Source organism: Cygnus olor, chromosome 4 (assembly GCF_009769625.2).
Source record: "Cygnus olor isolate bCygOlo1 chromosome 4, bCygOlo1.pri.v2, whole genome shotgun sequence".
Classification (NCBI taxonomy): domain Eukaryota; kingdom Metazoa; phylum Chordata; class Aves; order Anseriformes; family Anatidae; genus Cygnus; species Cygnus olor.
In genome coordinates this window covers 15158377-15182209 of record NC_049172.1, presented here as the reverse complement: position 1 = coordinate 15182209, position 23833 = coordinate 15158377, and the positions used below count along the sequence as shown (strand labels likewise).

The 23833-nt window shown below is 39.3% G+C and overlaps 1 protein-coding gene across 5 annotated transcripts; it reads right to left on the bottom strand.

The window, feature by feature from the left end:
* Positions 1-684: 684 nt before the first annotated feature.
* YTHDC1 (YTH domain containing 1) lies at positions 685-23508 on the bottom strand. 5 transcript variants are annotated; one of them, XM_040554547.1, is made up of 18 exons: positions 23361-23508; positions 21646-21780; positions 19377-19478; positions 18415-18743; positions 17935-18283; positions 16482-16571; positions 15912-15965; positions 15204-15298; positions 12578-12686; positions 12361-12478; positions 10629-10713; positions 8591-8757; positions 5963-6045; positions 4437-4473; positions 4305-4344; positions 4138-4200; positions 2368-2502; positions 685-1647 (listed from the first exon to the last, which is right to left on the bottom strand). In XM_040554547.1, exons 1-18 carry the CDS (start codon positions 23386-23388, stop codon positions 1423-1425), a joined length of 2244 nt encoding a protein of 747 aa, XP_040410481.1. In that variant the 5' UTR covers positions 23389-23508; the 3' UTR covers positions 685-1422. The 5 variants fall into 5 exon arrangements, with proteins under 5 accessions (XP_040410481.1, XP_040410482.1, XP_040410483.1 ...); XM_040554548.1 differs by lacking the exon at positions 15912-15965; XM_040554549.1 differs by lacking the exon at positions 21646-21780.
* Positions 23509-23833: the final 325 nt, after the last annotated feature.

Sequence of the window (23833 nt, the reverse complement as noted above, 5' to 3'; positions counted from 1 at the left end):
AACTGCCACACTGTGGTAAATCCTATATTGCAGTTTATTAAAACAGAGCTGCAGAATTTAGTGCTGTGGAGTTGGAGGACTTCCAAGCATGTGCTGCAATTTGGCTTTGTTACATAGAAGATACTGAAGAAAGTACTGAAGAAAGGTTATGAAAAATGCCACACAGTTAATGCATAGAGGTTTTGAGAACTAGGAAATTGCTGCAGAAACTGAACAGCGTAGACTGCAAGTTTTACTTTTCTTCACAGTTTTACACCATTGGCATTTAGCTTCAAATATTTCCTATTTAAGACAAACAACAAGTGAGGCGGTAATCACTATGAAGAAGACATGAGGAGAGTCTGGACCTTACAGGACTAATGCACCCTTGGTAGACAGGTATGATTATGGCTGAATACAGCCTATTATCAGCTTGAGGATCATTTTATTAAGTTAAAACATGCAAGGCCTTAATAACTCTGATCAGCTAGAGCCATGTAAGTTGACTACTTCATTGTGGAAACAGAAAAGCAATTACCTTTTATTGCAGCAATCCTTTTACTAAATTCGTGCTTCTGGATTAATTTCACCCATTGTAAGCACCTTTAAACTATTTTTGAACACAAATACCTTCCTAGAACTGCCAGAGCTCATCAAAACTGGCAAGCTTAGAAGACCAAGAAACCCGATCTGGAGTTTTAATCATTTCAATAGTTACCAATTTATTTTTATATAAAAAATGGTAGCAATGTAGAATACAGCAATATTTTCTGGTTCCACACACGCAGGTTGTGAACATTCCAAGCAACGTATACATTTTGGAAGGAGACTAGACACGAGAATTGACCAAATGTTACTGAACATGGGAAGATCTTTTAAAAAAGGTTAAAAATTAGGTATCAATAGTGTCTTCTTAATATTGCTTTCATTACTGAAGACTGAAAAAACACTTGACTTTACAGACAGAGTTAAAAACCAGAAGAAAAAAATAGGCTGCTACAACACTGCCATACAGTCAAAAAATCATACTTCAATATTTGCATACTTGATAGCAGCATTCTCCCACTGAACCATGTGAAACTACAGGAAGGAAACATCAAAGCAAAAAAAATATGGCAGTTTTCCATCAGTATTCAAAAACCTAGAATGAAGTCACTAAGTAAATGAACACTTATTGAGAATTAATCCATATCTACATTCTTAACTGTTTCCCATTCTGCTCCAATAGAAATGTCAAGTTGTGTCAGCTTTGCGTATTCTATGTTTGGCTGATCTGAGTTTTTCCAGTTCATAGTTCACTGCATGCTTGGAATAAAGAGGGTCATTATAAATCCTTCTACACAACGAACTTTAAGTAGACAGCTGGAAATAAAATATACTACTTGTAAACACACAAAAAAATACAAGCTTTTTTGTTTCAAGTGAGCACTGGTTCCAGATAGATTATCTTCGGTATCTACCTCTTTCACCTCTGTCTCTGTCCCGGTCACAAATCCTCTCTCTCTCCCTTTCCCGATCACGGCCTCTGTCCCGTTCTCTGTCTCTTCTGTTATCTCTAGGACGGTCCCGTTCCCGCTCTCGGTCCCTCTCCCGAGGCCTGCTTCTCCGACCGCTGACAACTGCTTGTGTGCGGCGAAGAAAGTCGTCCACTCTCATGTCATAGTCGTGCTGTGATGAAAGGACAGGTGTTCATTTTCTTTTCCGGATGAAAATCCCCTCTCTGCCCTTATCCACAGGATTAGCTGTAACTCTTCAGAAAGCCCAGTATAAGTATATATATTTATAGATATACAGGTATATGTCAAGCATCCACAAAGTTTCACTCATCCTCAGGGCAACATGATAGATCCATGATTCTACTGTGCACAAAGCAGAAAATATGTAAATTGGGGTTCAAATGCCAGATAACAGCAAGAGAAAGCGAAGCAGCTGTCAAAGTCAGCTAACAGAAGTGGTTCATCAATTTGATCTGTTTTTTGATGTGCCCATAAAAGTTATAAAACTCAAACTTTTCTGCTAATGAAGAGAAAGTAATTTATAGTGCATGACTGCAAGAAGTCACGTAAGGCCACGTCCTTATACAAACTGGGCTTCAGCAGGAAAAAAGTTTTACAGCTTGACAACCAGATACCATTTTAAGCAAACAACTCATTTCAAGAACACATTCTGGTAATTCTGCACTTCATGTCACCTGGGGGAGAGACGCTTTTCAAAGATGCTGGAAATAGCTAGCCAATCTACGACTGACCTTTCCAAGGAAAGCTAAAACGCACTTTAAAACCCGTATTTTCAAAATCAACAAGTCCCAGACTACATCTGTATTCCAAATTCCTCCTATTCCTACTCTAGCCTGCAGGCTCATCTCCCCCTGACTTTGTGGACACTTACTACTCGTTTGTCTCTGTATCTTGCTTCATGTGGTACAGGATGATGTCCTGAGTATGGAGGGTGAGCTTGAGGTGGAGGTGCATGGTGCTGATAGTAAGGGTGGTGTGGTGGCTGCTCCATGCCTGGATACGGTGGCTACAAGAAAGTTACATAAAATGTGTTGAATGTTCTAAAACAAAGGTATGTACCCAAGGCTTAGTGCTGGGAATTAAGAGCAGAGGTTACTTTCATTCAAGTGAAAACTTAACACAGGCATCTAAATCTGATCACGGTCTCCTAACCGTATAGCAGAACATTTCTTATGTTTTACTGCCAAAAAGCAATGACAGACCATATCATCGCTTTTATTTATTTATTTATTTATTTTTACAAGTTTGGCCAACACCCTCCCCAGACCCAAAACACACCTCCTTTCAATACCTGCCTCAACGTGATGCTGTAGGTGAAATTTTGCAACTTCATTTTGCTAATTCTTATTAATGATCCTATGCATATGGAATATGATTTTTTGACCAAACCCACAAATTCTCACAGAAATGATTCTTTCTGGTGCCATTCCTTATCGGTATATCCTATTTTAAATGAACAAGCTTACTCTGCAAGACAAATTATTTAACGAAAGGCTAGCAGATTCTTTTAATTATTTTTTTTTTCTAATCAAATCATCTCTTGGCTTCTCTTCCATCTCTTTAATCAGTAAGGTCTTTCTTTCAGATATTACTAAAGCATTTTTGCTTGCATTGCTACTCATAAATGAAGTAGGTGGAAGTGCTGGATTTTAAAATGACTACTTGGCCATTATGCAGAATGGGGAAGAGCAGAGAGATGCTCCCATCGTTTCTCCAGGTTTAGCTGGGTTTGAAAAAACATTTTCCTCCCAGTCTGAAAAATCTGTTGATCTCCTTCAGTTATGGCAAGTGAGAGCTGTGTTACAGCTGAAAAAAAATGAGAGGCTGTAGTAGCATCTCTACATCTGGCACAGCCTGTTACTCATTCACAATATACACAAGAGCCAGAAAGCTTGTTACAGTTACCCAAAATCAGGACACAACTCAGAGCCAGAATAACAAAATATAACCAAAATAACTAATTACAGTGACTATTCTTCCTCACAGGATGACAAAACCACAAATGAATGTAACTGATATTTTGCTTGTACTTAAATTCAACATAGGTAACTGTATACATGTGCACACATACACATGCGTATCTGACTGGGAAAAAAGTGCATTTCAGTGGAGGCTGCCATATGACGTGGCTTATTTGGATTACACTATTCAGTACAGTCTGCTACTTTCCTTCATGCTTCACTGCCATAGCCAAAAGCAAGCCACTGCATAACACTTGAGCACACCAGCCCATTCTGTGAGACTCTGCAGCAAGTTCACCTCTTTGATGAACTTGCTGTCTGAAAGAAAGCCAATTATTGTGAATCTTTAGCTGAACACAGAATTTGGTCACACCCTCCTGTGCGGGCTACAGAAAGGATCTGCTATTTCCTCAGAGCTTTCAGTTCCTTCTAGGTTCAAGCCAACACAGATTCCTGCTGCTGTACTACTTACTAGAATGATGGACTATTGCTGAGAGCAAAATAAAAATATAAGATACTTGATAAGTAATTTTTCCTCCTTAAAATTTTACGCAATTACAGAAAAGATACATTTTAGGAAAAGGAAAGAGTTGGGCACAGTTCAGGTATACTAGGCTCCTATAGTGGGGAACAGAAAGCCGTATTTTCTAGAGAAAAATGGAGTTGAACAAGACACAAACCATTCCTTGCCACGGTGGTGGTGGTCCCATGTTGTGGAATTCCCTCACGTAATCATTGTAGGACTAAAATGAAAGACAGTGATATTAATATTTGTGATGAGTGTTCTTCGGAAGTGCTGAAAGCTGAATATAAAGAGTTCCCACAAAATCAATATGCACCAACTTACCCCATTTAAAAACACATCCCGTCGAACTCCTGAAAATCGTCTGTTGGGAATAAAAATTTGCAGAACTAAATCCAAGTTATCCACACAGACAAGTTACCAGGACATAAAGTGAACAGCATGAACACACCTTACCTGTCTACTTCAGGATACCTGGGATCCTTTATATACCCTGTTCGAACATCAAGCAGTGTTAATTTAATTTACCATCTCATTATAACAGTCTTAAAAAAATATACTTATTAGAATCTATCCTTCCATTTGTAATACTTGTTACAATTTGGTAGCTGGCACACAATGTAATGCCTGTTGTATTCAGTTTCAAAATAATCTCAAACTTAAAATTTCTTGTAGACAGTAAAGAAAAATAGTATAGTAACAAAAAATTATACATATATATAAAATGTGTGCGCTTATATATATTCATACACACTCACAGAAGCTTGCACACAGTACAAATATGGAAGGGGAAATCTGTGCAAACAAAGAAATTTCTTTCAAATTAATTGGAACTGCCCACAGGCTTGAAGGGTACTGTGCCCTGACAGTCAACCCATGGCCGCTGCTACTTATTAACCATGCGTTCAGTACAGAGATGCCCACAGTACCACGATTCAAAGCTGATTTCCTAGGTTTTGAATACGAAGTTAAACAGAAACTTAAAAACAAGGTAAAACCATCTGGAAAAGCTGTCCAGGACAAAGAATTATTACAGCTTTAGTAAGTTCCAGGAAGTAAACTTTTCACAGCTCAGCAAAATGGTGCAAAACACCAGGCATGCCTATGCTGCTAATAAAATAATGGTTTTGAACTTCATTAGTTCTTAAAATTTTGTTCTGTACTCTAAATAATAGTCTTGGAAAGACAGGGAGCAGCAAAAAACATACTTTTTGTGTCAAAGAATGCTAACTTTGCATCAAGCTGGACAGATAAAGGCACATTCTTAAGAAAGATTTAGAAATCTACTACTGAAATAACGGAATTTATATTTCTAACACTAGTGAAGCAAGTCTCTGTAGATTACAACCAACCATTTTGTAATATTTGCTTTCCGAAAAAAATCTCCAACATTATGAGCATTGTTGTTGCATTACAATTGTGAACATTTCTTTCTAGAAAACAGCAAAATTATTTTCCCAAACCCATCATTAGAGCCTCTTGCAAAATACAATGTTCCCACTCCCTTCCTCCTATCAAACTTGTAAAAAAAATTTCTGAAAAAACAACTGAATGTCTACCACTGTCTCTAAATACAGCCTACTACTCAGGCTATCTTAGCTAACTTTCCCAGTAGAAAATTTCTTATAAACATTTTAATTTGATTATTACTGCACTTGCAAGTAGGTCAAGCAAATCCTAGTGACTGGCAGGCATTTCAACTAACCACATCAAAGTTTTTGAGAGGACCACGCACAACGATTTCCACAATTCTGAGATTCTTAGAAGGGCTCGGTCTAGATTAACTTATTTCTCTCAAAGCAGCGAAGCTTAGTGCCACTAGACTTTGGCAAGAAGTGGTTTAAACCAGCAGACAGCACTCAGGACATGTTCCATTTTTATACCCCAACCATATCAAAAGTTTACTTTTAGAATTCATGAGGATGCACTAGAGAAAACACTTGTGAATTGGTGCACACAAATCTTCATGGTAAGATATTAACCTGGTCTTTGGTGAAACTCAGGGGGATAGTCAATCCTTGGTTTCTTTCTGCTGTTATGAATATCATAATCTTCTGGTCGACGCCTATACAAATTAGATATCAGAAATTAAACAAGGTTGCTTGGAGCATTCGGCACAGCAGAATACGGCAAAGGAATAGCTTGAGCTGCCCAGGTTCTCCATTTATCCATTCTGAACTTCATCTGCTTCAAATTATTCTAAAGCTTTAAGTTTGAACTCAAATAATTACATACAACAGTCTGATTAAATACCTTCCTGTTAGCTTTTGGTTACAGGTGCTTTGGTAGTTATGGAAGAAACTCTACCAACGGTACCTTTGTAACGAACAAAAGGTAACAGAATTGTCTGAAACAAATTCAGACTTAGGCTTTAGCATTATACTTTCACATTACATTTTGAACCAACCTATTGGACAACAGAATTTACATTACTGCATACAGTTAAAATAAACGGTAAAATATACCATTACAGTCAAAAGGCACGGACATTACTTTGCTAGCTATGGGGTAAAGAATTCTATAAGAGGTCTATTTGCATAACATTTATAAATAAAACTGTGCATGCTATTGGGAAATTGCTTTTCACTGCAGCTTGGCTAGCTTCATAGTCCAATAATATTATTTCTAACAAATTCTATTCTAAGCAATTTACCAGTAACGTATCAGTGCCTTTTACAGAAAGTTTAAGAATGTTTAAACTTCCTGATAATTAATTAAGGCTTTTTTTTTAATACAGAATAGTTCTCTTATGGAAGAGATGGTATCTCTTTAAGAATCTCATTCTTGGGAAGGCAGTCTGTTTATAAAACACGTACATTCCCATTGCTGTTATGTTTAATCAAGAATTATGCTTAAGAAAGAACTGAAAACTGGCTGCTAATGTTGCTCCATCAAGGTACATGAACATTAATGGGAGACTTCAATGCTAACATAAAGCTGTTTCTAAACACAAATCAGCTACAATCCAATCCCCCATCAGCAATATAATTCCTTATGACAAAGACATGAAATTGACACTTTCTTATAATGCTTAATTACTGTGCAACTTGCTTGCTGAGTAATGAGCTCACACAGCTTTCTCTTAGTTTTATGAGTAGTAGTTTCTCCTCCCCCTTCCCAAGTTCAGTTTTTAAAGCCCACCATACCCAGTTACTAAGCTCTTTAAAACGAAAGCAGATTCTTTACTATGAGCAAAAAGCCCAAAAAACAAAGCAGTTGCATCTACAGCAAAATCAGATCAAGAAAAATAGAAGCTGGTGTAAAGAATAAACATACCGCTTTCTTGTAGTTTTGAGAGTGCATTTACGACCGGTATAAATTATGATAGAAACAGTTCATATAGTAGTCCAACTACTGACTTTAAGCTGTAAGCCACATACATAAATGGAGGCCCTGGCAGGCTTGAGAAGGTGTGGTGGTGTTATATGTATAGTTTGCAGTCCATTGCAAAACCTTCACTTGTATATACTTTATTGCACTGGAAACCTCTTAGCTTAACTTCACAAGCCATCTTGGTGTTCAGTCCTTTAAAGCCAAAAATAGGGGGGCGCTGCCAGGTTTCCTCCTACCTACTCGTTATAGTGTCCTTTTTTTAAGCTCAAGGAAAAGGGGACTCTCGTTGGGTATCTGTACCTACCACAGGACGTTTCCACAAAGAGGAAACAACCAAAGGTTTCAGCCCAAACCATACATCAGTCTGTATGCAAAATGGCTACACAGGGAAAAGGTGTTTGGCAGAAGGGCTAATATCAGTTCTTTGCAAAGACTTCTCCAATTCTGTAACAAGTTATACCCCCTTTTTTCTGGAAAATGATGTTAAGTTCATATAGCAGTGATCAATAACCATGTCGATCCTCTAAAAATACTTTAAGTCCACAGGTACTGCCAGCATCTGGAAAGGTTGTATATACAGACACAGCAACAGCCATTCTGTTTGGTTTGTTGCCGGGTCTCCAAGGGCCACTCGATCCCTTTTGGAAAGAACCTACTGTTTTCAGAAGCTCAGCAAGATGTGTGAATTCAGTGGTTACATGTTAGAGAATATTTGGCAATGGGGTTAAAACATCACGGTGACACAATTTGAAACAGTCCCAATAATGCTCCTCTTGAATATCAAAATAACTTAAATATTTTATCCTCAAAATGAGGCGGCATCTTCTGCAAAATTTTAAGTGATCCTTATTAAAGTCCCATATTTGATAAGGCTTATCCAGAGACACACCTGAAAGAAAAGGCTTTTACAAGATATTAACACATTTTTGGCACATAAATATTTCCTTCTCTCCATCTAGCCTGCTCATAATAAATCCAAGCTTACCTACAGCTAGTGTTACATGTTGCATTATCTCAATAAATGATCTAGTCTAAACTAGAGAGCACTTTAAGAGCTTTTTTTTTTTCTGCAAAAGCAAAGATCCCCATTTTCCTCTTGAAAAATGACAGACCGGGGAACCATGTGAAATCCTCAATGAAGCCACAAACTTGTCCATGCAGCTTGATTTGAGGATTTTCTCTCTTCTTTATCGCAGGGAAAGCTTTGACGAATCACATTCCTCCATCACGTTATTCTGATACATGTGCCTATTATCAGTCCAAAGAACGTTTCTAACCTTCCCACGTCCCGAACGGGGTCACGACGGGATGGGCGTCCTCTTGATCGGGGCTGTGAGTGCATTCTTCTCTTGTGCCTCATTTTATGAATGACTTGATACAAGTCAATACTTTCATCAGGAGGGAACAGAAGACAAAGCTGGGTTCCACATTCCGGCTCAATCTCCTACAATTAGTTAGAAGTTCAGTAGTGGTTTATAAACCGAAGAAAAGACACTCTCCTCAATTACATTAGCAAAATACACTTAAAAAAAAGACACTGAAGGTATTTCAGTATGACTCGAGACATAGCAAAATTCACTTACATTACCTTCCACTCTTTAGGGACTACTTAGAATTTTCATGAATTAGTCCAACACTTGGGGCAACCATATCTTCCCATGAGACATACAGGCCACATCACTGTTTTGCTACAAAACCAGAGGACTGTTTTTCATCACAAAGAAAATAATCACCTATTACAGAAAGAAAAGCGACACACGTAGGAGAAAAATCCATCCTAGCTTCACATACAGAGCCATGGCCTGGTGAAGTTCACTATTACCACTCAAAAAGACGAGTTCTTCAGTCGATGATAGATCCATGAAACACTAGGTTAGCACTTGGCAGTGGTCAAAACAAGCAAATCATGTGTTCAGGATTGTTAGGACAGGAACACAGAATGAGAAAATCATTATACCACTCTGGAATTCCATGTTCCACCCATACCTGGAATACTGGGTGCAGTTCTGAAGGGAAAAAAAGGCAGAGGGGACAGGGACAAGGACAGTAGAACTGGAAAAGCTTCAAAGGAGGTGACGCGGATAACTGCATGTGTGGAACAACTCCTGTATGCAAAGACCAAATGGGTGGGGATTTTTCAGCCTTGGAAAAAAAAGGAGGAATTTGTGAGGTGTGGAAAACAAGAGCCACAATGGGAGCAACCCTCTCCTCCAAACAACTCAACATCGAACAAAAATCAACTTGACTCCCTTTTCTGGAGCAAGAAACTTGGGGCCATCAAATTAAACTAGGAGGAGACAGGTGCTAAACAACCCAAGAAAGGGCTTCTTCAACCTGGTGACTAGCAGGCCTGTGAAACACCCTAGTGAAGGATATTGTAGATGCTCACTTGAGTTCTGAGGGAAAGTGTATGCATCATCAGAAGAAACATCCATTGGAGATTACACAAAATATAAACAGATAAATAACAACCACTTCATGAAATAACCTGAGGAAAAGCTGGGAAAACAAGCATGCTTGCCCAGTACCTAACAGTACAGTAATTTTATGAAAAATGGAAAACCCACATCTACAACTCTATAGTGAAGGGGACAAAACATTAAAAATAACTCTGTTTCCTTGACCATTTAACAGAACCAAAGTTAAATGAAATCATTTTTCAGAGATCGCACTACACTTGAACATGACAGAAAATACCATTTTACTTTTGCTACCTAACAAAGTGAATGTGTCTATGGGAAAAATAATGCATGGAGTCTCACATTTTCCATACAGTACAGGGATTATGCAAATCCCATCTTGCCTTCAGAAAGCAGAACCCATTATTTTAAATCAAGGCTGGGTTACTTGATTACAGCAGCAACATACCTGCGCTCTGGTACATCTGACAAGACAAAGAGCCATCCCACTTACAATTTACTAGTATATAATTTATAATGGTAGAGCCTACACCCCCAAGCAATACAGTAGAAAAGAAAAATGCAATGCAGAACACAGCTGCAAACACCAGTTCTTAAGAACTGATGTTATACAGGTTTGCACACCATACAATGCAAGACATTACATTTCAATCCCAAAATATCACAGTTTGGAAGCACTGAACACTGTTTCATCACAAAGACAACAACATTGGCATTATATTGTCTTGTTTCCTTCTCCCCCAACAGTACTAAAAATAAGCTTCTTGCCCTCATCACAGTACTCTACAATGAGTAACTGATCTGAAGAGATTTAAAATCTTCTGTACACACAAACTTAGCAAGCACTAAAGACATGAATTATTAAGGAAAAAACAAAACAGAAAACAAAACAAACCTGTCCATCGCGTCCAATCTTTACTGGCTTATGTTCGTTCCAAGGATTGGTCAGGTGAGCGGACTTAGTGAACGGCAATTCACGCCTAAATATGCAAGTGGTATCATTTATAGCTTTGCCTTCGTATTTTACTTAAAAATAATAATAATGCATACAATAGGACCTTACAAAAAGAATAATCCTGTTACCCTACGTACCGGTGGGTCTCTAAATAGACGTATTAGCACATATTAATACCTGAAGAATTGAAGATTTCACTGTGTCTTATTCCAGTAAGAACTATTGAAGTCTACACTGCGTCACTAAAGAAATTTGTCTTTGTATAATATTGAGGTTGTACAATAAGCAGTCACAACCTGAATATGCTGACCAGTCTCTATGTGAGGTGGTATCTACATGTACTGTTGTCCTGGTTTCAGTTAGGACAGAGTTAATTTTCCTCCTAGTAGCTGGCAGGGTGCTATGTTTTGGATTAGAATGAGAAGAGCGCTGATAACATGCTGATGTTTTAATTGTTGTAGAGCAGTGCTTACGCCAAGCCAAGGACTTTTCAGCCTCTCTCTGTCCTGCTAGCGAGCAGGCTAGGGATGCAGCAGGAGCTGGGAGGGGACAGACCCAGGACAGCTGACCCAAACTGGCCAAAGGGGTATTCCATACCATCTGACGTCATGCTGAACAATATATAGGGGTGGCTAGCCGGGGTGGAGGGGGGGCCGGCTGCTCGGGGATAGGCTGGGCATCGGTCAACGGGTGGTGAGCAATTGCATTGTGCATCACTTATTTCGTACACACTACTACTATTAATACTATTATTATTATTATTATTGTTGTTGGAAAAGAATTTCCCTGTCTTAATAAACTGTCTTTATCTCAACTCACAGGCTTCACTTTCCCATTTCTCTCCCCCATCCCAGAGAGGGAGGGGGGAGGGTGAGCGAACGGCTGTGTGGTGTTTGACTGCCAGCCGGGCTAAACCACAACAACTGTTTATAGCAATGTCACTGAAATAAGGCCTGGAGCATCTAATCTTATTCTGAAGCTAGACCCTCTTTGAGATGGAGGTTGGAGTAGATAACTTCCTACAGTCCTTTCCAGCTTCAGTTTTCCTATAAATTGAAGTGTCACCTCCCCTGTATTTATTCTTCGTCAGCACAAGTGCTTGTGCATTGCATCTCACTGGACTGATAGACGACTTCTTTACAACACACTCAGTTATATCAACAAACATCCTACGTATTATGCAAGTAGAGACTACTTCATAATGTAATCTATTACATATATATTATTTCAGAGCAGTAGCATTTTCTTTGTTCAGCCGGATGCCACCATGTCAGTAAAACACAGAACCATCCTTACAGGATTCCTCCCCACTTTCTCCACAGCTGTCTAACGAGTGAGCAGTTGATTTTACTCCAAAATTTCACAATAGTTTTCTAGTTTCGTTTTCTAGTTTCAGGGCAAGAGATGATGAGTGAAGGAAAACACCCAAATGTTAAAAATCTCTAAACTAATCAATGGTCTACAGAAAGAAAAATTATTTGCTGTAGTGCACATCAGGTACAGACCTGAATCCCAAGTTCAGTAACATGTGGCCATGATTATGTAGGGGATGAAGGACAGTTCTCTAATTGAAATGAATTTTCAAAAGGATGCTGTCAGCACTCAACTGAGTAATACACAAAAATGATATTAGGTCTTGTTACTAAGCAGAAACAAATGAACAGTTATTTACCTACAAATCCAGTCAATTTTAAAGACACCTCCCAACATTTTTGCGTTCATTCCTGCAGGCAGCACCCAGTGTATAGGTGATCCTCCATGATGGGATTCTGAAGAAAGTCTTGCAAATCCTGAAGGATTTCACATGAATTGTAACAAAGACAACAGGAAAGCTACTGCACATAAAATCTCACTTCCACTTACCGTGATAAAAGCTAACTTTCCCTTACCTTGGAATTTGCCACTCTCTCTTACAGAAAATATCAAAATAACACTCCTCGCTGATCTAAATGCAGCATTAAGCTTCTTTTCATTCACTGGAAGTGTTGACCATACTCCCTAAAACAAAACAATCCCCACCCCAACACCAAAACATGAGTTCATCTCAAGTGATTTAGCTGAAAGATTTCAAGTATGTAGTTCAGGTGAGAAAAACAAGACTGAACTAGTGCTTTGAGATAAAACATAATGGAAAGACAATGGTACTGCTAAAATCATTCTTTCAGAAAATATTTTTAGCCTGCCCTATGATAAAACTTTTAGAAAAAAGTTTTTAAAAATGGCTTTTCAATCTTTTATGAACACTGCAGATGTATTTAGACCACTTATACAGGTGTTGTTTGTAATTATGATGGACAGATAACATAAGAATGTTTGCATTTAGTATTTTTAAGTTGTGTTTCAAGTCACTTTAGAAGCTCGTGTATTTTTAAGAATACACACGTATTAGGAAAAACCAGCAGCATCCATATAAAAGGTGGGCAGCTAGATTCCAGTAACCTTGTTAGCCTGACAGATTAGTAGAGGGCAGCTTGCAGACTTTGAAACTCTTTTAGCGAATGGCCAGACATGAAAGACACCATACAAACATTTTAAATTGGCAATACAACTCAAAGCAGTATGTTCAGCCTCACACATCACCACTGGCTAATTCCTGACTTTTATCTTTCATAAGCCATTCGTCCAGCCATACAAAACAACAAAAAAACCCCACCTGCTTTAGGCTACCAACCAAGCTAAGCTGTAAAATAACCAGTTTCTTGCACTACTTTTCAGCAACATCCGCTCCCCAGCCCATTTCTTGGGACCAGAACAGAGGAGATGCTTATGCTGGTTTAATATGCTCAAACTTTAGCACCTACTGGAATATATTCTGAGGCTGAAGAAAACATTCTTTTCTGTCCTTTTTTTTTCCATTGAAGACATGCTTTCATGTCCTACTCTGTGCTCAACTACTGGTCATCTGACTCTGTGACAACCAAATTCATTAGAATACAGTCACCAGAGAACTATTTCGTTTTAACCTGTTACTAGCTTTTAGTTAGATGTATATTGCTTTAGGCTGTTCATGAAAGCACGCTGTGAGTTAGAACAACCTCTTACACTGGCTGCACAAAAGCCAGCGCACTTGCAAAGCCAATGCAGTTGCAAAGTGCTGGTGTCAATATACGAAGAGACAAAATATCTACTCCAAGAACTTTAGGAACTAGAAAACTGTTGCAACCTTCAGGAGGCATTGGGAAGATGGCTCAAATACCTCCAACAGAGCTACTGTCCACCCAGGACATCCCTTTAAAGCCTAGCAAATGGCCAGGGCCACAACATCCTTGCTGCCTCTCAAGCACTGGTGGACCACAGAGCATTAAGTAACTGTACATCCTTTCTATTCTGCTTCTGTAACATGACAGAATTTGGCCTCTATTGCAGCTGACAGGTACTGACAGAACAGCACGTAATACTACATCGCCAAGATTTAATGGAGGAAGCCCAGAGAAAGAAACTTCATGCTCCAGTAAGGAACATGCATATAAGATCCTACCCACAGAATTTCTGTCCTTAAGGGAACAGTAACCAGGATAGCAGATCACCCATCCAAACAATGTTGTGGCCCAGACAAAGGGCTCAAATCTGCTCGCTACAGAGTCCAACAGCTCAGCATCACCAAGCAGAGATAGATGATCCATCCCATATTATCACTGCTTATCCCTTACCTGTCATGAAACCTGTCTGATTGCAGAGGAAGATGTAACGCACAGAGCAAATTCCAAAGAAAAAAACCATAGCACTGAAAAGGAAAGCTCCCCCAAATCATAAGAAGCGGGAGACCCATAGTGCTGAATTTATTCAAAGAATGCCACTGTCCCTAACTCATAACCTGATAACACAATTGTTACAATAACTTTTGAAAAGCTGTAAACAACTTAAGAAAAGGCACAAAATCATTTTCTATAAATTCTGAACAAAAATGCAATCAGCTGACTACAAAAACTATTATTTTTATTTTTTAAGTATGATATTAAATATTTATTATTATTTTTACATTATTACTTTACTTTTTGAATTTTAATATTTAACTTTGCGCACGTTGGAAAAATACCAACACTGCATACATTCATTGTATTTTGCAACTGTTGACCTTAAAAACGATCAGTTTTTCAGAAAAGTATCGTGAAGAGTCACATTCCAAACATAGCATCAGGCTACAGCACCTCAGATTTGTTGGACAGAGGAGGAAAATGCCTTTCAAAAAGCAGAAAGTTTCTTGAAACAGCTATCCACTGCCTGCTGCTCCCTCAACGTTTTCAGAGGCACATTAAACTCCAGTCTTAACTCTCCCATGGCTTAAGGCCCCTTTTTAAGAGTACTCCATCAAGATAAATAACTGATGGTTCAGAAACTTCTCTAGACTACAGTAGAAGCAGAGTAGCTACCCTTAAAGAATCAAGGAACATTTCATTCTTGTCTCTACCAAGATCTGTGCAACAGAGAAAAGAATGCATAAATCAGTATATTTTTCTATAGTAAGTTGCGTTTCAAAATACTCAAGGTGATCAGTTTGAAGAAAATTTAACTTACCTTTGCTTTAGCAAGCGATACGTTTTCATGGTTATTACTCTTGATGAGAAAGAATCTTGCATCCTGGAGAATGTATTTAAGTTTACTTGTTTGGTCTGAAAAACAAAGTGTCAAATAAGCAGAACTGTAAATATCGACAGTTTTCAAAAGTGTTGCTGTCAGTGTAGATAATTGTTTGCTTCCTTCAAAATACACCAGATCCCACCCCGTTCCTACCTATGTATCAAGACAGTCAACCACCCAACTCAAAACTTGAAGTCTAAGCTGTAGAGTACAAAATGCAAAGGGAAAGTCAAACCAAAACTAAAACTCAGATATTCAGGTAAAGAAAAAAATAAAAATAAGATCAGCACAATTCAGTGATGTTCCGATATATAGGACTTACTTGTATTTTGTTAAGAATCTTTGAATGAACAGTAGGAAACATTTGTATCAACATTAATCCTTCAATAGAGACTACTGAAACGTTCTTTTCAAATGAAAGCACATCATTTTTTGCTTTTCTGTTTCTGCTACGAGTAAATCAGCTGAATTTTTTGTATTTCGGTCTCAACACATGCAAAAGTAGCTTAAAATTTATTTATGCTCACAATAATTATGTGCTCAAATTGATTTATATCGGAACATTACTACTTACACGTAATTTAATGAACACAGACAATGGCTTGCTATGGGGCATGCATTAAAAAATTCAAATTTAAATGATACCTTTTTGGACAGCACGAACGGAAGATGATAATTTCTCATGCTTCTTTTCTGAACCTGTGTTTAGCCAAAGTACATTTTGTTCAGATTGAGCCTTAATAGAGATAATATACAATTTCTACAGCCTTGTCACATACAATTTTCATTCATGACAAATTATGCTTTCTGGCGCGCACCCACACACACAAAAAAAATACTGTTCAATGTGCACGAGTGTTTTGTTTTGATTTGTTTGTTTTTATTGTTTGGTTTTGGGTTGTTTGGTTTGGGTTTGTTTTTTTTTTTTTAAGTAGTATTTGAACAGTTTCCTACTCAGAAAACTAGTCACTGAATCATCATCTTCCAAGTTTAAAAAAAAGTGAAAATTCCACTTAAGCAACAGAATAGCATTAAAGTAACAAGAAAGCCTACTTCCCCCCCAAAGGTATCCACACACAACATGCCAGAAGTCAATACCAAATTATACAAAGCTACATACCCCATAAATCTCTACAGCCAGTTACATTTATTTTAGATTACACATTAAGATTTGATGCAAGTCAGGACAACAAGCAATAAAAGGAAAAAAAATACCTGCATAGGATTCTGATGCAGAACTTCCACTTCTATCAAAAACAATTGGAGAGATACCTCTAGCTCTCTTCCTTTCCTTCTTTTTCTCATCTAAAAAAAAGAAAAAAATATAACAAATAACAGCAATATTTTAAACATCAAGCGGCAGGCAAATTCAAATAAGTAGCACGCACAGAACAAGCAAATGCTAAGTAGCCAAGCCTTCAATTCACAAAAAGATGAAAAATGCCACAAATCTAGAAATTGCATGTGAAGTTTTGAGACAGAATTAATCTCCTGGGTGTTCTAGTAAGGGAAGTTTAGTTCTCTCCTGCCTTCAGCCAAATTTGCAACACAGAGCACAAGCTCTGATAGTGACATGGGCTTGCTTTCTCAGAGCTCAACAAAAGGAAAAGAGATAGGAAAACAAAGCACTGTGGCACACAGGCAGTTTTTTCCACTCTAAAGAGAGTTGTTATATTGTGGGCATTTTCTGAAAAATTATTACATCTTTGTCTTTTCATTACACCTTACAGTCCTCCATAAAACCAAATCAAAGACAGATGTTAAAGAGAAAGGCCACCTATGGAGACTTTAGACCAGGAAGCTGTATTAGAGGAATCTCAACAGGAGACTGTAAGCCTCTTTCTTATTTGAAAAACAAAACAAGAAAACACAGAACAGTACCAGTTTCTCCACTGTGCAGAAATTACAATACAGAGATCACCTTTTCCAAGGATTACTCGATCCAAACCCTTTATGTCTGCTTGTATAAAGACAACTAAGGGGAATAATGTTCAGCTTTACTTGGAAGATAGGTCTGCATGAACTTGAAATCTTCCAAACCATGCAGTATTTATGTCATTAAAAACTCTTATCTGTATGTCAGCACTGGTTACACTACACAGCTGTGAAGCATTTGTTTCTAGTTTTTGCTTAAAACTTTTCTCTTATTCTAAGTTTGTCTTAATAGCTAATCATTTCAACTTAGACTTGTTATGCTGAAGGCAGCCACTACTTAAGCTCATCTGTCTAACATAGTACCTTCTCTGGAGAAGACAGTGCTCTGACTGCATCAGTCTACCTGGTAACTTCTCTGCATGAATACAGAATAGCTCATCACCAGCTTAAAATAAGTTGCATGGGAAGTTAAGCCACAAGGAAAATATTAACTAAGAAATGATGAACTATGAAAATATTATCTCTAAGATTTCAAAGCACTTAGCAGTAAGGCCAAAGCAATCAAGAACAACACAAATCTTCATCAAAGAAATCCTGATTTCCACAAGTTTTCGTGTAATGAAAGACCACTTTCCAGTAAGATTCTTCCTTCCTTATGACGTTTCAAAATTAAGATCTTAATGACTTGTGCTGTTAAGATCTACTTTTGACATGGTCAGGAAGTGGTATTTTTAAAAGTAGCCAAATTTTCCATGGCAAGGTGTTTCAGACTAGCATGCTAAATGTCACCTACCTGACGCATCTGAACCAGACGCAGATCTGACTGATCCATCTGTGAACGAGGCAGATTCAGAATCAGAATCACTGGCTTCACTCCGTGTGTCATAGTCATTTCCTTCCTTCTGATCTCTCTCATCCTGTTCATACTCTTCTTCATCCTCTTCCCCATCTTCCTCCACCTCTTCATCCTCCTCCCCTTCATCATCTTCCTCTTCTTCCATTCCCTCATTTTCTGTATTGCCTTGTTCAGAGGAGCCACTACTGCCAGTCTCATGATCTGAACAATATTCCTCAGAGTTCACCTCTTCTTTAGAAGAATGGCTGGATCTGCTTGGTCTTCTATCCACATCATGTCTGATTCTCTGATGTTTAAAGAAAAAGTGAATCAGTGGACATATAAGATTGTCAGGATGCACACACAGTCCTAAGAAAATTTGCCTTATAAAAGGTCTTATAATTGTTTTACTTATAAGGCAGCAAGAACATTTAATACCTCTGAACCATCTGGTGTAGAAGACTTTGCCCTTCTGTCAAGATCCCTCTTCCTCATGCAAGTCTTTTCTGGCTGTCCTTTATAAGGATCCCTGGAACTGCTTGACATGCGCGTCTTTCGATCACCATCTGGGCGCTTGTTTCTGTCAGACCTCTGATACTCCTCATTCTTGTATTCTGATATTGGCTTTCCTTTCGTACTCACTATTCTCTTGTTATTGCTAACTGATGAACTAGGAGGCTTTGGCATCATCTGCCTTGATGAATGCAGAGAAGGTTTTTGTCTCTTGCTTTCAGCATTTTCCAGCCTTTCACTTTTTCTTTTTGATCCTTAAACAAAAAGAGATACCAAGCTCAATGTTATTTTGCATGTAATACCAAAAACTCTGCAGAGACTCCCACTTTCTCTACTTTGGTAAATCCCCTGTTGCTGTCACAGGTACCATCTTCCAGGTGTAAGCTTTGCAACAACACTCAATACTGCCTGTTCGGAACAGCTAACGCTCTAAAAAGGGCATATTACTATCCTTTAGGATATCCAACTAATCCTTCAGGCTTTGGTAGGCGTCTTCCAAATTTTATGTATGGGAACACTAAATTAAATTCTTACGGGATTGGTCTAAAGCCAAACTAGCAACTGAGCCCGAAAGGGACTTTGGGACTGCCTTGCTCCATTTCCCTTCATTAAAGCAAATGGTACAGTCTTTTCCTAATGGCAAATACACTCATGACAAGGCAGACTCCACAACTGCTTCTATGATTAAAGGAGACCTAGTTAAACGTTTGTCTGGAAGGTTTGGTGAAAAAGTAGATCCCTGTGAAATAAAGACTTTTTTGGACTCTTTCACTCTTTGAAGCTAGTTATAAAAACTGCTTATTCAAAGACTTTAACCCTGTTAAGACAGACTTATTTTTTTTAGTCATTTACTTTTGTATAGAACATCCACTACCATAGTCACCTACCCTTTTTTTCGCTTTTATCTTGCTCACTATCGGGGTTATATAACTCATCATCTTGGTCAGGAGCATCAGTCAAAATGTCATCCAGGACATTCAGTTCACCATCTGGAAGCAGAAGAGTTAAAAACAACCATAATGAGTCTGAAGATGCCAACTACAGTAGAACTAGTTATTTACAAACCAGAACATTTCCTTTAGGGTTACAGATCTGTCACGTGGCAAAAATTAATGTCTTGATTTTGTCCACAACTTCAGTTGGATGGATTGAGCAAACCCAATAAAACAATTAAAATGTCACAGAATGCATTTAGGCCTCTAAATAAGGTCCAGCTTGGTTCCTCACATCACATAAGCTTTACAAAGCTGACCTAAAAATGCAAGCCTAACAAAAAAGCCTGTTCAAAAACAGAGAAAAAGGAGAGTGGGCGATAGCCTAAGTGCCATAAGAAAAGAGGAGGGATCTTCCTACTTCAAATCCTGAAGAACTTGCAAATCTATTATTGTCTTCTGCCCTGCTATTTTTGTTCTCACTGCTTTGTTAGGAGGGGAATTTTGTGGTTCACCTCCAAGGAAAAAGCCACAGAAGGGCAAGATAAGCTAACAAGAGCATAAACTAGGTCAATCCACTGAAGAAGTGGAAAGAAATACTTATTTGCTACATAATTCTGAGTTGCTCTGAAAAAAAAATTACTAATTCATTTTAATCACCAGGGCAAAAAGTTAAGGAAATTCATGCTAGAGATAGTAAATGACCACATTTGGTCACACAACTTTTAAAACTTGTCACTGCTTCCAGCTCTGCTTCACTTTGAGTGAAACCAATGGGAATATGTGGCAATTCTAGTAAAAAGATTCATCAGATGTAAGACAGAAGATCAATATTCCAATCACTTTCAAAGTAAGACTGGACTAAGTGTAAGTATGCAAATGGAAATATAATAGAGAAAGTATTAATTTAGAATCCCATGTTACTTCTCCTAAACTCTGGAATTCTGAGTTCTTTCACTCTATATTACTGTCAGTGATTCTATTTTCTGTTTCAGAAAAGGAAAGCAGAACAAATTCCAGGGATTCAGCTACTGACAGTATCTGCAGAAGGTACTATGTAGCACATTAAAAAGCAGCAGGTCAGTATTCTTATGCTGGACAAAATCGTGGTAAAGCAGTAAACAAAGCCGTCCGGAGTATGGTAATTTGTTTATCTCAAATTCTTGAGCTGTGCCACAAGATGAGTTTTACAGCTTAGTATTAAAAAAAAGTTAATATTATAATTTTTATCTCTACTATAAACACCTGAATCTGAAGTCACTCTGTGTGCTAGCCTCCCTGCTGGCACTTCTTCACTTTTTCTGTGGCAGGGGAATGTACAAGTGGTCGCTGAACTGCATGGCTGCTGTAAATGATGCAAAGGAAGTGGTGCAGAGAGAGGTGGATCAAGCTTTTCCCTGGCAGTTTACAGTCAGAGGACATTCAAGTATCACAAAGCTACACTGTAATTCATTTGGGAGCAGACCTTGATGCTTGTAGATACACATATACCCACAGCAAATATTTTTGCTTTTAATGATGAGAAATGTAAGAGCCAGGCTGATGGCTGTGCAACTGCCAAACATGGGTTGCAGTTTCCTGGCTTGCATCATGTTTCCCCACAAAGGGCTAGGCAACACAAAATTTTGTTACTGGAGACCAATGAAAAAAAGCCCTCCTGGGATTAGAACCCACCTCAGACCACAAATACTGAGCCTCAGCCTTCACTCTGTTTTAGTGAGGCAACAACATGCTCCAGTAAACTATATTTAACCTAGCTACTGCAGTAGCATTCAGAGGTGTTAAAATACTCAGGTATGAGCTGGTTCAAAAATAAATGAGAAAATAAAATTTTTATGGAATAACCACGTCTGACATAGACTGACAACCCCTTTCAGGGTTAGGTGGGCCTGATTTGTAGTCAGAACCCTAAAAAAGTATTCAAAGGACAGATGCAGGAACTGGTCTTCCCCCTTTTCTGTGATGCATCTGACTCCCAAGAAATTTCCAGAATTATTTAGCAGCCTGCTGATGCAAAAATGGCAATCTGACCACAGAGTTCCCATCTGCCGCCTGCATCAGGTATACTGCTCAACTGACCTCCATAAAATGATTCCACTCGCTGAGCTGTCACTGTTAAGCATTCAACCTGATCAGCTAAATTATCTCAGAGAGATCAAGATAAGCATCAGGAAAAGCACAAAAAAAAAGAAACAGAAAAACAGTAGAGGGACAGATTTCTTACAGTTCATCACTGCTGAAGGGGGAAGGTCCACATGGGTCCATTTCACTACAGACACTCCCAACTGGGCTCTCCTGCAACTCATCTTATGTTGACTCCGGGGTGTGTTGGATCCCTCCATGAACAAATTTAACTCACCTGAAACAGCAGGAAAGTAACCTGGGGAGGGTGTTTTTCCTTTGCTGGCCAAAAGAGTTAGATCTATTCAAGGAAGGGTCCAAACAAGAATCTGAGTTGGCAAACAGAGGGGATAAGACCACGCAATTTAAAACTGAAAGGGTCAGTGAGATTTATTTCCACTTTCCCTAAGCAGTGAAACAGCATTTCTCTTTTAGATGGAGTACAGAAATAACATTGCATTTTCAGTAAAAATAAATTCAGTTACAAACAAACGTTTATTAACATCTGCTATCCAATCAGAATCCATCCTTTCACAGAGCAGCAAGTTAAGAGCAAATTAAAATACAAAACATAGAAACATTTCTTGTTTGCTACTCATGACCTGACCACTGTCAATGATTAAACAGAAAACCCCAACACACATGCTAAATACACACAAAAAAATCAAGCCCATCTGGATAAATGGTTATATGAGAAAAAGTTTAAGAATCCAACAGTACATATTTCAATTTTACTGTTTTCCTAGAATGGCTACTAAAATCTATTCCAGAACATCCCAAACATATCCTACCCCACCAGTATTACAATAATAAAGCTAAGAATCAAATATCAGAGATAATTTTACTCATCAGCTCTAACAAAACCTAGTGGGAATTTTCCAGTTTCTCAATAAATACTAAACACAGCAGACTTTCACCGTTCTCACAAATGGTGAATGACAATTCACAGCCAGCTATCCAGCAAGAAGTTTTAGATGAAACGCATTCCACAGAAATCCAGAATGATGCAAACCAACCCACATCACTACCAGCATCCTTTACCTTTTTAATAAGACGACTATAATCTGTGCTAACCACCAGACAGCAACCCGCAACATCTGACGTATGTTTTCATATCTTTAACATCAATTTAGCGAGGACTGACTCGTATAACCTCACAGACAGCACGTGGATCACTTCAGCTTCCGCACAAAGTGACAGCCTGTTCTGAGCATTCAGAATATACGTTGCCCTGGAAACGTTCAATTCTTTTATTTCAAACTTATTTACCCACAGTGCCCGGTAAGCTTAAGGGACTACAGGGAAGACAGGAAGAGTGAGCAGAAAGCACTCAACGAATACTGCACTGCCAGCTTCTACTTGACAAAGTAACTACATCTCTTAACAGAAAAACTTAAGAAAAAATATAGGAAATTAAGGAAAAAACTAGCGAAAATCAGATAGTTCTGCAGGAAGATAACCAGCAGCAACCCGCCTGCAGCACAACGAACCTCGCTGCCCTCTGCCTCGCTCCCGCTACTGCAGTCACCTTGCCCCGAGCCCGCTGTTAGGGTACCACGTCCCCATCCCCTCACGGAAGTCCTGCCCCACGCACCACATCCCAAAGCCGCAAAAACCGCCCCCGGAGCGAGCCTCTGGTGCCCGCCGCTCTCCTCACGGGCGCCTCACAGGACGAAGGCCCGGCGTCAGCGACCGAGCAGGCCCGGCTGGGGACAGACGGCTCCGCCGAGGGGCACCAAACCTCCCCGCCCGCCCCGCCCGCCCCGCCCGCTCGCCCCGGGCCCCGGCTCCCGCCCCCAGCCCGTCCCCCGGGGCTACCTTTCTCCTCCCGGCTGTCCGCCGCCATCCCGCCGCCGCGACGCGCCGAACGCCTAAGATGGCGGCGCCCTCTTCCTGCACCCAACGCCTCCCCTCCCACCGGGCACCGCGCTGTTTACGCGCAGCGCGTCACAGGCGGAGGAAGGGGGGGGGGGGAATGGCGCCCGGCAGCGCATGCGCGGTGGTAAGGGGCGGTTGGGGGGGGTGTGCGCAAAGGGCTGGCCGCGCTGCGCGGTGTGCGCATGCGTAGTGGGGGGGGGAGGGAAGGAGAGAAGGGAAAGGGAAGGGAGAAAAGGGAAAGGAAGGGGAAAAGGGGAAAAAAAGGGGGGAAAGGGAAAAGGAAGGGGGGAAAGGGAAAATAAAGGGAAGGGGAAAAAAGGGAAGGGAAAAAGAGGGAAAAAAGGGAAGGGAAAAGAAAAGAGGGAAAGGAAGGGAAAAAGAGGGAAGGGAAGGGAAAAAAGGAAAGGAAGGGG